At 37.8% G+C, this 15,067-nt stretch overlaps 1 protein-coding gene across 1 annotated transcript; it reads right to left on the bottom strand.

Moving 5' to 3' along the window:
• Positions 1-235: 235 nt before the first annotated feature.
• LOC139466651 (uncharacterized) lies at positions 236-1,462 on the bottom strand. The gene has a single exon (XM_071248234.1). The coding sequence runs from the start codon at positions 1,460-1,462 to the stop codon at positions 236-238; it is 1,227 nt and encodes a 408-aa protein (XP_071104335.1).
• Between the last annotated feature and the right edge of the window lie 13,605 nt (positions 1,463-15,067).

Below are 15,067 nucleotides of genomic sequence, written 5' to 3'. Positions count from 1 at the left end.
GATGAACAGGAATGCATGTGACATACCCTCTTTTTAGAACAAATACATGGCTCAAAATTGTGCGCCAAAACAGTGGCAATTAACCTAACACAAAACTATGATTATTGGCAGCAGAATTTGATATAAAGCTTTTGTTGGATGAGCATTTTGCACCCTTTCTTGCCGAAGAATTCACATGTGGCAAAAAGACCTACAACATGGCCTGCTGGATGACGATGAAATTGTACTCAGACATCTATGGAGAACAGCTGCACAGAAGAATATGCAACTTAGTGCCATCCATCTCCCTATCACCAATGCCATCCATCTCCCTGTCACCAATGCCATCCATCTCCCTGTCACCAGTGCCATCCATCTCCCTGTCACCAGTGCCATCCATCTCCCTGTCACCAGTGCCATCCATCTCCCTGTCACCAATGCCATCCATCTCCCTGTCAATAGTGCCATCCATCTCTCTGTCACTAGTGCCATCCATCTCCCTGTCACTAGTGCCATCCATCTCCCTGTCACCAGTGCCATCCATCTCCCTGTCACCAGTGCCATCCATCTCTCTGTCACTAATGCCATCCATCTCCCTGTCACTAGTGCCATCCATCTCCCTATCACCAATGCCATCCATCTCCCTGTCACCAGTGCCATCCATCTCCCTGTCACCAATGCCATCCATCTCCCTGTCACCAATGCCATCCATCTCCCTGTCACCAGTACCATCCATCTCTCTGTCACTAGTGCCATCCATCTCCCAGTCACTAGTGCCATCCATCTCCCTGTCACTAATGCCATCCATCTCCCTGTCACTAGTGCCATCCATCTCCCTGTCACTAGTGCCATCCATCTCCCTGTCACCAGTGCCATCCATCTCCCTGTCACCAGTGCCATCCATCTCCCTGTCACCAATGCCATCCATCTCTCTGTCACTAATGCCATCCATCTCCCTGTCACTAGTGCCATCCATCTCCCTATCACCAATGCCATCCATCTCCCTGTCACCAGTGCCATCCATCTCCCTGTCACCAATGCCATCCATCTCCCTGTCACCAATGCCATCCATCTCCCTGTCACCAGTACCATCCATCTCTCTGTCACTAGTGCCATCCATCTCCCAGTCACTAGTGCCATCCATCTCCCTGTCACTAATGCCATCCATCTCCCTGTCACTAGTGCCATCCATCTCCCTGTCACTAGTGCCATCCATCTCCCTGTCACCAATGCCATCCTTCTCCCTGTCACCAGTGCCATCCATCTCCCTGTCACCAATGCCATCCTTCTCCCTGTCACCAGTGCCATCCATCTCCCTGTCACCAGTGCCATCCATCTCCCTATCACCAATGCCATCCATCTCCCTGTCACCAGTGCCATCCATCTCCCTCTCACTAATGCCATCCATCTCCCTGTCACTAGTGCCATCCATCTCCCTGTAACTAGTGCCTCTCAAAAGTTTCACCAGGCTGATGGCAGGCATTTCTGCTTTAGGCTCCAACCTATCAAACTGCTTTTTTGCCAAGTCAGTTAAATGATGTCGAGGTTCCTAGAGAAACACCACATGACCAGTACTGGACCCTTGAACCAAGACTTGACTGTCCTTATAATAATGGAGTACCACACGAGAAAGCTTGGCCTCCATGTCAGGCAATAGAGTGTTGGTCACTTGATCAAGATCATCAATACCACTGCCAACAACATCACCTGAAGGGCCATGAGCATTTTTCTCAGGTGAAGCACATATCCTGTCCCAGTCATGAAAGTGTTGCTAAAGTACTGTCAGAAATGCTACAAAAATGCTTTTCTGGCTTTATTTAATAAATGCGAATCATAGAACTATGAAAATAAGCATACATCAGAATAATGCAAATCTACCTAATCTGGCATATCCCTGCTTACAATCTGATTATCCGAAATAGGTACTTTTGCAGGTAAATTTGTGTGTTGTCATGCATTTATGAAACGGCCTATAGCCTGAGGTAATTATCTTCCACTGTCTGGAGGTGATGATGGGCTCTTGCATTCTCACAGGTGCAAAGGTCAATGTGGTTGACGGTGGTCTCAAAATATAGCTGTTACTGTACTTATTCTAGATATGCGTTCAAGGGGGTAGTAATTAAGATATGTAATGCATTATATTTGCTTGCTTGGAAAGTTTGGGCTATTAAAGCAATAAGTATTTGTTGTTCTACAGAATCTGACTCGGGTGATGATGTACGTATCTGAATCTTTACTATCACCAAAAGGTATGGGAACTTGTGTTGACTAGGTTGATGTCTACTACGCCTTCAAGTAGGTGGAACCTACATTCTATTTCAAAATATGATCTTCACCCTTTTGCCATACCTCTGCAGTGATTAACATGTGTCAGTTTTAATGTTGTGTTATGTTTTGCCAAGAACCCTTTACAGTTAGCCCAGATAAACCCACATTTTTTCACCATGTTGTTCCGCCAGGATATCTGTCTTGGACTTAACTGGTTTCTTTTTTGGGCAGATTTACTCGATGAGTTGAACTTTCTTTTTCCAATGGTCTGAAGTCGACATTGCAAGACGGTTGGCGCGACAGTATCTGGTCTGTGTCTATGAACACATCCCTTTCATTTCCTTATGATAATCACCAGTTTTCTTTTTCGCCTTTGAAACGAGCCCACATCAATCATAAAGCCCCAGAGCACGGGTTCCGGCAAAGCAATGACACGATTTGTTATTTGTTATATTAAATGGGAATTGATACAATGAAAAAGATCCTTGATAGATGATGATTTGAAATATTTATCTCTTGTGATGGCAAAATCAACACGGTCAAGCAAAACATGCTTGACCATGATTCTCTCATCACAAGGGATACAAAATGGAGGATCGTCACCTTTCAATAAATATTCATGAGTATCTGCTGTAGCCAATAGGACATCGCCACATTACGACCTCTTCAAATCTGGAATGACAAACCAAGAAGGTGCAACCAATAGTTGATTTAATTTTATGTAATTTATTGATACCTATTTGGGTTTCCCACTTCTTTTGCATTAGATCTCAGATGTAACATCTGATCACAGGTTTATAATCACTGTTGATATAGTTTTTGATCCAACAACATTGGCGCTGGCAACAGCGTCACCATCCTTGGATCCATCTGTAAATATTGATTTATAAGTATCGTATGTATTTCTTAATTGATTATATTCTGGTTGGTACTGTAATTGATTTGTTTCTGATTTCTTTAGTTTGGTCAATGACAGATCTTCTTGAGGCTTTAACCAATTTCAAAGGAGGAGAAGACAGCTGAAAAGGAGATATAGTTTCAAGTTCAATGTTAGCAGCATAAATATAAAGTTTAATTCTTATTCCAAGAGGTGGAAAAAGAGATGACTTTTTACTATAGAAATCCTCATAAAGGGGATTAAACACAGCTGTGTGCAGGACTGGACTCACTGGAATGTAACTTTGTGATATACTATATAGATAGTTTATTACTGGGTTGAAGTGATGTCTCATTGGCCTCAGCTGTCAATGGGAGAAGTTCTGAAAGATCCCAAACAAAGCCTTAGACCTTGATGATGGATTGGATAGAGTAATTTAAGGTTACTTTTACAAGCTCCACCATAGATGATGGAGCCATAATCGAGTCTAGAATGGACAAGTGATCTATATTAGTGAAGGAGAGTTGACTGGTCTCCTCCCCACTTGGAATTAGAAACAACTTTTAGTAAATCAGATATTTCATATGTGGTAAGAAAGTAAGATGATGATAAAAAATTATTCCTTAAAATTTAACTTCTTTTACAATTTTAATTGGAGTTCCAGCTAAATGTAATTCTGGGTCCCTATGAGGTTTATATTTTCGACATGCATTAGAATTGAATACAATTAGTTTTAGATTTAGAAAACTTAAAGCTGTTCTGCTCTGCCCAATCATTGATCTTATCTAGACAAAGTTGCAACTGTCTCTCAATCGTGTGCATGTTACCTCGATATGATACATTAAAGTCATCGATAAACAAAGACCTGTCAACACCGTCATTTAAAACCTTAGATAAACTATTAATTTTTATGCTAAATAAAGTTACTGATAATATGCTACATTATGGGACACCTCTTGATTGTAAAATCAGACAAGGTGGATCCCACACAAACCTGGAAATGTCTATCTGTTGAAAAAAGATACAAAATTAGGCAAAAGCCCCCTCAATTCCATTTCATGAAAATCTTTTAAAATTCCATGATTCCAGGTCGTATCATACACTTTTTCTAAACCAAAAGATATTGAAACCACATATTTATTAATGATATACTTGAGACATTTGTGAAAAATGCTAATCAAGTGGTCAGTGGTACTTCTATTTTTTCTAAAACCATATTGAATATTTGATAAAAAATTATTAGTTTCTAAATACCATATAAGTCTGTTATTTACTATTCTTTCCTTGCAAACACAGCTGGTAAGTGATATTGGTCTATAATTAGAAGGATCAGTATGATCTCGGCCAGGTTTTGGTATTGGAATTATGACAGCATTTCACCACAAAGGGAATTTACCCATTGTCCAGACATTTTCACTTGATCACTAGAACACTAGAATACTAGATTTAGAACCTTTACCTTTTATCCTTTGCACCATATTCCAAACCTTAGACATAGTTTTTCTGGAATTTATTTTCGAAATATAGTTTGGCCAAGATTGGCGTTTATTCTGTTTAAACGTAAAACAACCTTTTGTGTTTAATATCTTAAAAACATTTAAGTTTTGGACAGTTGGGTGGTTTCGGAAATATTTTTCTGCCTTTCTCCTAGCTTTCCTAGCTTGTTTACAATCAGTTTACGAATATGTGGATTTGCAGAGGACTGCATTCAATGGCAATTCAAAACGTCAGAAAAAAGCTGGATAAGCCACATCACTGAAACAATCAGGATTTATTTTGTTTGTGCATAATGTTTGAAATAAAGGCCAGTTTGCCTTTGTAAAATTCCATCTGGTTGAAGGTAGAATATCAGATGGATATATTGTTTTAATGCTAGTTGTGAAATGGTCACTTGCACAAAGGTCATTGTGGACCTACCATTCATATTGGTGGAGAAGGCTAGAATCAGTGACAACTGGAGAGCAGAGTAGGTCCCAGTTGCTGGGTGCAGAGTCATCAGGATATACATATATAGGTCATTACTGGAGATGAAATCTTCAAGTATTCTACCTTTAGTGTTTGTGTTTGTACCACCCCAGGGAGGGTTGTGGCCATTTAGATCACCCATGATTATACAAGGTTTGGGGAGTTGATCATAGAGAGCTTGAAGATCAGTCAGCTGAAGAGCTGACGAAGTCAAAATATACAGTGAGCACATAGTAAAAACAACGTTCAAAGTAAGTCGCATTGCAACATCTTGGAGATTGGTATAGCGGCAAGAAACAAAAGTATGATACTCTCACCTAAAGTTTATTCACATTTTCATAATGTCGCAGCGTTATCGTTACCAAATACATACGTTGATGTTCAGGTTAAAAAAACTACAATGAGAAAAAAACAAACACTTGCTAAGTTTTAAACACAAACCTGAACCATTGAAAGTATCCAAATATTCTAATTCCAAGTTGCATAATAACAATTACTTAAATCAAATGTTTTATTTGTACATAAAGACAATATAAAGGGAAAGAAACACAAACTCACATCTGTGTTCTGCCATAAACCACCCATGAACTCTTGACAACATGGAGGCCTTCTGTCCTACCCATAACATGTGCTTGTGATCATGTGATCAGGAGCCAGGATGTAGATTAAATATAAAAACTGCAAAAGTTTAGGCAGCTGGCTGGGTTTGAACCCTGTACCTCAGTAGTAACGCATGATTAATTTATCAGTGCAAGCGATTTACTCATTCAAACAAGGACACTCATGGACTTATATTGATATTTAATACTTTTCTTATACTTTTAATAATTTGAAACGTTAGATAAAGTGTTCTGCTACTACAATTGGTGTTAAGTATAAGAGGGCTGTGGATAACATCATTCTTAACAATGATAGAAGATCCTTCAGTGGCCCTTTCACACAAAAGACAAAAATGATGATATGCATTAAACTGACGTAAATTAAAATTATCTGTCTGCTTAAGATACTTTTCCTGCAGACAGAATGCTGCCTGTACTAAGAGCTGTAATTTGTTAAAATTAGTTCTCAGTCCTCGACTATTTCATTGTACTGTATGTGAAGAAGCTATCCCTTCGGAGGATTGACGGGATATCTACCCCTCACATTCCTTGAAGAGGACAAGCTGTGTGTCCTATGATAACAATGATGACTGTTGTCAGTCACCTCAATATCTTCAAGGGATTTATACTGAACAAGAGGCCCATAGGGCCTGTATCGCTCACCTGGCTATTTATGCAATCATGACATAATATACATTAGCATTGTACATGTATATAATACTGCAAATATTTCGTAATTTTGACTCTGTCAGCATTTAAAATGGGTATAATGTATACAATGTATCTGTTTATTATAGGGTGGGGATAATATCGGTTTGCAAGTTATGGTCAAGGTTCTAACTCCTTTGGGAATGCCAGACAGATGAACAGAGAAGGGCCAGTCTTGGTAGCATATGTGCATTCTATACTCTCAATTGTACTTATGGTTATAGAACCGTGAAGATCCTGGGTAAAATAGATCTTCAGCAACCCATGCTTGCCGTAAAAGGCGAATATGCTTGTCGTAAGAGGCGACTAACGGGATCAGGTGGTCAGGCTCTCTGACTTGGTTGATGCACTTAATCGATCCAAATTGAGTGGATCGATGCTCATGATATCAATCACTGGATTGTCTGGTTAAGACTTGACAGACAGACGTCATATAGCTGGAGTATTGTTGAGTGCGGCATTAAACAATAAACCAACCAACATATAGTTATAGGGTAGGGATCTTAACTGTGTCCAACTCATAAACTCTTTTTAGCCCCGCCCCTTAGTCCCTGGAGGTGGGGGTAGGGTTCAGCCCCTCCATTTCTCCAGTTGGAATCCTCACCATTGGAGAATGCTTCCAACCAAATATGGTTGATAGCTATCTCTAAGTTCTCTAAGTTCCAGAGAAGATGGCAATAACGCCAAATTACCCCTATTTCCCTTCGGGAGTGATCAGCCCTTCCATTTGTACAATTTTGAATTCTCACCACCGGAGAATGCTTCCAACAATATATGGTTCATATTTTTCTCTTAGTTCCAGAGAAGGAGTTGCTTAAAGCAATATAGCCAAATTCTCCCTATTTGGCCCCGCCCAGCAGCCCCTTGACTGCAGCAGACAACAAGCTTTCTCCCATGGGTATTCAGTCTGGCAACCGACTTAATGGCATGAAACAGTCTTTGGAATGACAACAGGAGATGGCCTTGAAACAGAAACAGCTGCAGCATAACTTGGGCCTGACTGTTCTTGAGCAAGAACAATTTTCTAACAAGAGATGTTACACTCATACGTGAAATCTTAGATTGTAGCTTCCACGTAGGGCAATCTTTGGAAGATGAGGGATGGTTGCAGGAGCACTTTATGCAGGAAGGAGGTTTGTCACAGTCTATCATCTTCACATTTTCCACCACATCGATGACAGGCAGCTAGGTCGTGGTATGATTTTAAGCCATGGCCATACTTTGGGCAACATTAACACCTCAGGGGATTTGGGATGGAAGCATCCACCCTTAAGTTACAGTAGCCAGCTTTTAGCGATTCTGGACGTGATGGAAGACAAAAGGTAAAAAGATATGTGTTTGTCTGTATAATTTGATTGTCTCTCTTAGAAGTGAAATGTTTAGCATCAGTAACTCCTTGTGAGTGAAACTCTGACACTATGTCAGTCTCAGATATGTCTGCAATGCAACGTCATGCAACGTCCTACATCACCGACAATGCCTTTACTATTGTTGAGAGTCCTGTGAGGAGAAACCTCAACAGGAACATTTGCGAGTGATTTGGCTGAAAGTAAAATTTGAGATTGAACTTGTTTTTTGCATTCAATCAGTATGGAACCAGATTGAAGCTTTTCAACATCCCTCACGATGCCAGCTAAACCTTCAATGCCCTTTGCAATGGCAAAAGGATTCAATTTAAGAGGACCATCATCTGGAGCAGACATGATGACAGTCCTAATAAGACTTTTGTTTACATCCGGGATTTCCCTGTGGTGCACTAACACGGATCTTTGCTGGAATGTTTACTGCATTTTTTCAAAGGTATGAAACTGACAATTTATCAGATGGCTATTTAATATGTTGTATTTACTGGTGTTGTCTTGGTAAATGATAAAACGATGTGACACTGAAGTGACTTGAACAGTCATGGCAGTTAAGCAGTCTGACTACTAGTCGGAGCTTTGGTATGTAACAGTGTGTATGTATTCTGTCACTGTGATGATTGACATGGTGGAAAATTACCAAAATTGGTATCAACTGAGTCTGGTATGATTGAGTGTAGTTAGTATACTGGCTGTGACATAATACATACCAGTGATATACGAGCGCTCTGTCATGGTTGTTGTGTACCAAAAAGTGATATATTTTTTTCTACTAGAGTAAATGAGCATTTCTCTATTGAGATTACAGGTTATTAGATAAGTAGAAGTGAAATCCTAGCCTTGATCACCAGCACACATTTTTCATAAAATTTAACACAACTTTGAGTATATATTTTATTGATATGTATAATATTGACACACCTATCTAACCACTAGGTGTTGGTTTAACAGTATGTCATACACTAAAGATGGTACAGTGAGGGATGAAACCAGTGACGGAAGTCCAAATTATGATCCTATTTTACTTGTCAAGCGTTGTTTATTTCTATTCCTTTTATAATAAACCCTTCTATGTATGCAGGATACAGAGCTACAGATTAGCTACATATTTATGTAAAATACCTGCCAAAACTATTCAAAACCCAATTACTTTAAATTTAAAATTTTACTTTTAAAAATAAAAGGTATGCATCAAATGTCTGATTGGCAATAGCTTGATAGTAGCCCTGGCAAAATGTATTTAGATACGCATATAAAATGATGTGCTTATGCATACACTGAAGTTGACTGAAGTTTTAGCTTTGTTCAAACATGTTTAAGTCAGAAGGAACGTGTTTGATAGTCATGAAGAAATGCCAACATTAGAGACTTAAAATTGTTGTGTAACCATGTAGTTATAAAGTTAATTTTTGTCATGAAACAATATATCACGTGACTAACTACTGGTCCGGGTAGTCCTGTGGGTACCCGGGTCCTATTCAGTATCCACCCGACCCAGGTACCCGAGTTACCCATCCCAGCCCGTGTCCATGTTATTTATGTACTGGCATATTGCACGACGTATGCGAGGTGTCGGTATGCGAATGGCAGATGACAGGCGTTGTGGGGGTGTGGATGCCGTGCAATGTCTATGCAATATGATGTATAAATATTAGTTAAAAATTATGTCCCTGAAATGTAGAGGTCTAAATAATGCATTCAGTGTGTTCAGTGTTCAGATTTTTACGAAGTTAAAAGGCCCAAATCGTCTATTTACAGGATGTGCATTTCACAGCGGATCAGGAACAGTTAATAAAGCAACAATGTGGTTATCAAGAATGTTATAGAAGTCCTAATAGGAGTAATGCAAGGGGAACTGTTATATTGCAAAAAATATTTCTGAATTTAAAGTAAAACAATTCATTAGAGATGAAAATGAAGGCAACTTTGTGATTCTAAACATGGAAATTCAAGAACATGTGTATACAATAGTAAATACATGTATATATAGCCCAAATATAGATAACCCTGACTTTTTTCAGAAAATAAAAGAAATTATATTAAAATTATAAAGTTAAAGGATTATTTTATGTGGTGATTGGAATTTGATAATGGATATGGATCAAGATACATTTAATTCTAAGCATATGAACAATCCTAAGGCACGAAAGACTGTATTCGAAATAACTGATTTATTAGATTTAAAGGATCCTTTGAGAGAGAGAGAGAGTCTAATCCATGCACAAGGCATTTCCATACCATTAAAACAGGCAAGATTAGTTTACTGTCTGATTTCACAAAACCTCATGTAGTCAGTGAATAATAGTGAAAATCATCCACGTATAAATTCAGACCATTCTTTGATTTCAATGATAATACACTTATCAAGAAGAGGGTTTGGGAAATTAAAAAATTCTTTATTACAAGATAAGAATTATATGGAACTAATACAAAAAGAAACAATACAAAACACATCACATCATTATGCCATCTACTCAGGAAAAGAATATTTGATTGATGATCAATTATTATGGGAAATATTATTAGCCATAAGAGGACAATCTATTTATTATTCATCAACTAAGAAAAAGAAAAATGAGACTAAAGAAATAACTTTATTTTCAGATCTCAGTGAGTTTGAAAACAAATTAGACTCAACAAACTTTGAAGAAGTAAAGAATACAATTATAGGAAATATTGAGATTAAAAATGAATAGGAAGAATTAAATAAATTAAGGACAAAAGGGGCTCTTATTACATCAAAGGTGAAATGGATAGAACTCGGCGAAAAAAAACCTTGTAGTTACTTTTAAAAATTAGAATATCAATTTTTTTCAAATAAGTATATTAAAAAATTGGTGGAAAAATAATAGAACCGTTAAAAAAACTGGATGAATTGCTAACAGAAACAAAACAATTCTATTAAAGATGTATAGCAAGGAAGATTGTGAATTAATAAATTTAGAAGTGCTTTTTTCTGATTGAGATATTCCAAGGCTATCTCACCAAATGTCATTAGACGTAGAATGGGACATCACTACCAAAGAAGCCATAGATGCACTAAAGAAACTGAAAAATGAAAAAAGCCCAGGACCAGATGGATTTACAACAGAATTGTTTTAATTCTTTTGGAATGACCTTGGAAAATATTTAATAAATTCACTAAATTATGGATAGAGAAATGATTCATTATCCATTACACAGAAACAGGGGCTTATGACTTGCTTACCAAAAGAAGATAAGACAAACCTTTTCTTAAAAAATTAGCACCCAATCTCATTGTTAAATACATCTGATAAACTTGCATCAGCAGTGACGGCAAATAGAATTAAAACTGTCTTACCTATTATAATAAATGAGGAACAAAATGGATTTGTTCCTTGGAGATATATTGGAGAGGTGACTAGACATATGATTTGATGAAATATACAGAAAGTTATCAAGTTAATAGATTTCGACAAAGCTTTAGACACCCTAAATAGAACTTTTATCATTAATGCACTAAAATTCTTTCAAGCATTCAAAAATGGGTATCAACATATTTTCATGGCAATGAATCCAGTGTAGTAGTTACTGGTTTGCGAGTCCCTTTTTTAAGATATTTAGAGGCTGTGTTACAACCCTTAATGTAAAAATTACTCATAATGTAAAAACTTTTACATTAAGGGTTATTCGTACATATCGTCCCTTAATGTAAAATATTCTTATAAACAAAGTTTGATTGAAAATATAGGATACTTTTTGCTATTTTCACGTTTTTTTTATTGTTTTTGCTCGGTTTCTTGCAATTATTTGTAATAAGCAACAACGTGAGAAACTGACTTTGCTCAAATCTGAGATCATGAGGGGCTATTATAAGAATGTCAGGCTCGTTATTGAGAACATGCCAGCCACTACTCTGGAAGGTGATGAGCATCAGTTGTCGGCTCCAGTCACAGATCGCGACTCAAGTGGAACATTGTCAACTGTGGATTAGGAGTGGGTGCTGCCCTCAAGGTCGAAGGTTATGCAAAAGCCTATCTTACATTGCAAGGAATATAGAAGATTTAACCATCAACCTGTCCAACATTGGCTTTGTTTCTTTTGTCTCTGAATCTGACATCGTGGCTTTCTATGTCAATAGAAAATTACCAGCCACAAAAATGTTCAAGTTCGGGAGGTATTCGGGAGGTATACTTTTGATAAAATATTCACTTGTAAGACATGTTATTGATGTTCGATACAGAGAACATGCTATTACTATTCTGTTGGATAAAAGTTTGTTTGGTTTCAGTAGAGCTACATTATGTGTGTTTACATATATCCAGCTGGAGAAATCGATCTGGTGTGACAACAAGGATAGACAAAATGGGGTAGAGATTTGGCTGTATTTATTATTGAGTACACTGTAAGAGTACCCAGCTGTTTCTATCATTGTACTTGGATTTGTTTGTTAATTTGTTTGTTGTTTAACATCGCAAGGAACAATATTCCGGCTATATGACAGCGGTCTGTAAATAATCGAGTCTGGACCAGACTATCCAGTGGTTGACATCACGAGCATCGATCCACGCATTTGCGATATGATGACATGCATCAGCCAAGTCAGCGAATCTGACCACCTGATCCCGTTAGCTGCCTCTAACGACAAGTATAGTCGCCTTTTACGGCAAGAATGGATTGCTGAAGTTCTGTTCTACCCCGGATCTTCACGGGTCCATTGTACATGAACAGTAGAACCAGTGTGATGCAGGACTGTGTGGAGAACGGTGTTATTCACCATGTTGAAAGTACTATTTATTAGTAGTAAGTTTTACAAAATTTGAGATGGAAAGATATTCATGTGATAAATTACTAAATAGCTTTGGTAAAACTCTTTTGGAAATGTGTTCAAATTTTCACCTACATATTGTGAATGGAAGGTTTGGAACTGACTATCAACTGACTACTGTACATTTGTTGGGCATTTAGTGAGTGAGTGAGTGAGTTGTGTTTAACTCCACCTTTAACAATATTCCAGTTATATCATAGCGTGTCAGCTTATTGTGGGAGGAAAGCCCCAAGTGATGCAGGTAAACCCACGAGCATGGGTATGGTGCTGACAAACCTAGGAACATAATAAGGGCGAACCGGGATTCGATCATAGGTTTCTGGCTTGCCCAAGGGACACAATTCTGCAAAGCGAATCGCTGCTCCTTAGACCACTGGGCAACCCCTGGCCCCTATTGGACATTTTGGGTGTAGTGTGATATATTATTGTTTAGCATCGAGTGACATGTTCCCCGATGATGATGGACAGTGCCATTATTTAAATGCGTTCAGAAGAATCTAAAGATAACTCCTACCTTTTTAAGTATAACAAAGTTCGCAAGAATACAGATAACGACAAAACCCTATTGATATATAAGACTGGGGGACTAGTTCTCATCGCTGAATTCTGTACCAATGGGTATTCAGGATAATCTTGGTGAGGTGGAGGACATAGTGACATGTCAAGGTTATGTGCAAGAACTGACAATTGACATATAAAAATCTCCAATCACCAGATGTGAAATCTATGCACACTACGATTTATACCTAAAATATGTCGAAAGATAGCATTTACAGCTCACTTGGTACGAAGTTCCGTGGTAAGCTTATGTCAGCTCCCACAGGAGATCGAATGGTCAGTTCCTAATGTTCTTTTTCAAACAACAATGGTCTTACTACAGGATATGCTAAACTGCTATAGAAAGGGTATAGACTACATATCCGGAAAATTTAACCTTTAAGTGGCTATATTTGACTCAGCACAGTACTTGGGAAACCTACGGTTGTTGTTTTTTACCAAACATCATTGCATTGGAGTTCCTTTCGTTTGTAATAGTATTATGGACTGTTATGGGATGAACAAAACCGTCCAAATGGCATGCTGGAATTCTTGGGGGAATTAGTCAGCAAAGAGCCGGAGTCACAGGAGACTAATCACAATTTTATTTACAAGAACAATTAACAATGAACAATTTACAATTACTTAGAAAATAGCTGAGGGTGCCACAGAGAGTCGGTACAAACCTCTGGGCTGTGAGAGAGAGATCTGCTTGGTATGAGCGTCAAACCCCTTTCGCCTTAACATTTGGCTTCTGTATGTATTTAACAAAAATTAGAACAATAAAATAGAATATGATTGGTTGATACACGATGGGCTGTGCCTTATGGTTAATGAATGGCTTGACAGAGGGGAATTCTGAATCCTGTTAATCCTGTTGGACTGGCACTAATCTTGTTGACATATTTACTGGGTGCTTTGAAAGAGATTATGGTGTCACTATAGACGAGCTTGTGTTTAAGGGCTAATCCTTAATGCACTATAGACAAGCTTGTATGGGGGCTAATCCTTAATGAGTCTAAATTGAAGTAACTGCTGAATGTTATTCTAATATAGGTGATAACAGATTTACTTAAATAAAATAGTTCAAGGTAATCGATAAGACTATGTTGACATATCTTTTTGTCTGGGAGATGGGATCTTGATACCTTAGGCTAGCATTTATCTAAAAGCTTCAAATCTATTAAACTATGTAGACATAACTCTTGTCTTATTGAATAGTATGTCTAGGAGATGCGCTCCCATTACCTTAGGCTAGCATCTATCTAAAAAGCTATAATTGAAACTACTGATATTTTATATATGCACTTTACCTGATGATAAGTATTACTTGCTAAACTATAATTATATGAAATGATGTATAAATATTACACCATGATAACTTATAAAAGCACTTGATGTGGATCTAATTATTATAGGAAAACTTTGAATAAATGTTATATCATGATAATAGCATATGATTCTGGTGTATGCTTAACTGTCATATACATAATACTGCAACAAAATGTCCATTATTTTATGCCTAAAACTCTGTTAATGGACCATTCTAACAACCCATCATCATCTACAACTTGGTCTGATCTGCTTAGGCCAAATCCTCCTTTCCGTCGTTACGGTATTAGGATAGTAACGAGGTTACCTTGCAGAGTAAAACCTTTGTAAAACAGTAAGTTTGATAAAAATTGGTTAAAGGGGTTAGGGGTCATGAACCCTTTAATGAAGCCTGAATATAACAACCAGGTGGTCATTGTAGAGAGGGAATCTAAAAATGATTAGTCATTTGCACATCTAGACAAAGTTACGATCAATTAAATCTGAGAAGTTTCATGAAAGTTCGATAAATACTATTTCATAGTGATAACCCTTAATGTAAAAAGAAATATGATCTATCACCTCAACCCTTAATGTAAAACGTTTTACATTTAGAGTATTTTTACATTAAGCATTGTAACACGGGTGAACCTGCAACCTGCGGACAGAAAAA

Source organism: Haliotis cracherodii, unplaced genomic scaffold (assembly GCF_022045235.1).
Source record: "Haliotis cracherodii isolate W230 unplaced genomic scaffold, xgHalCrac1.p SCAF_19, whole genome shotgun sequence".
NCBI lineage: Eukaryota > Metazoa > Mollusca > Gastropoda > Lepetellida > Haliotidae > Haliotis > Haliotis cracherodii.
Note: the sequence above shows the minus strand (reverse complement) of the source record. Positions and strands in the feature narration are given on the sequence as shown.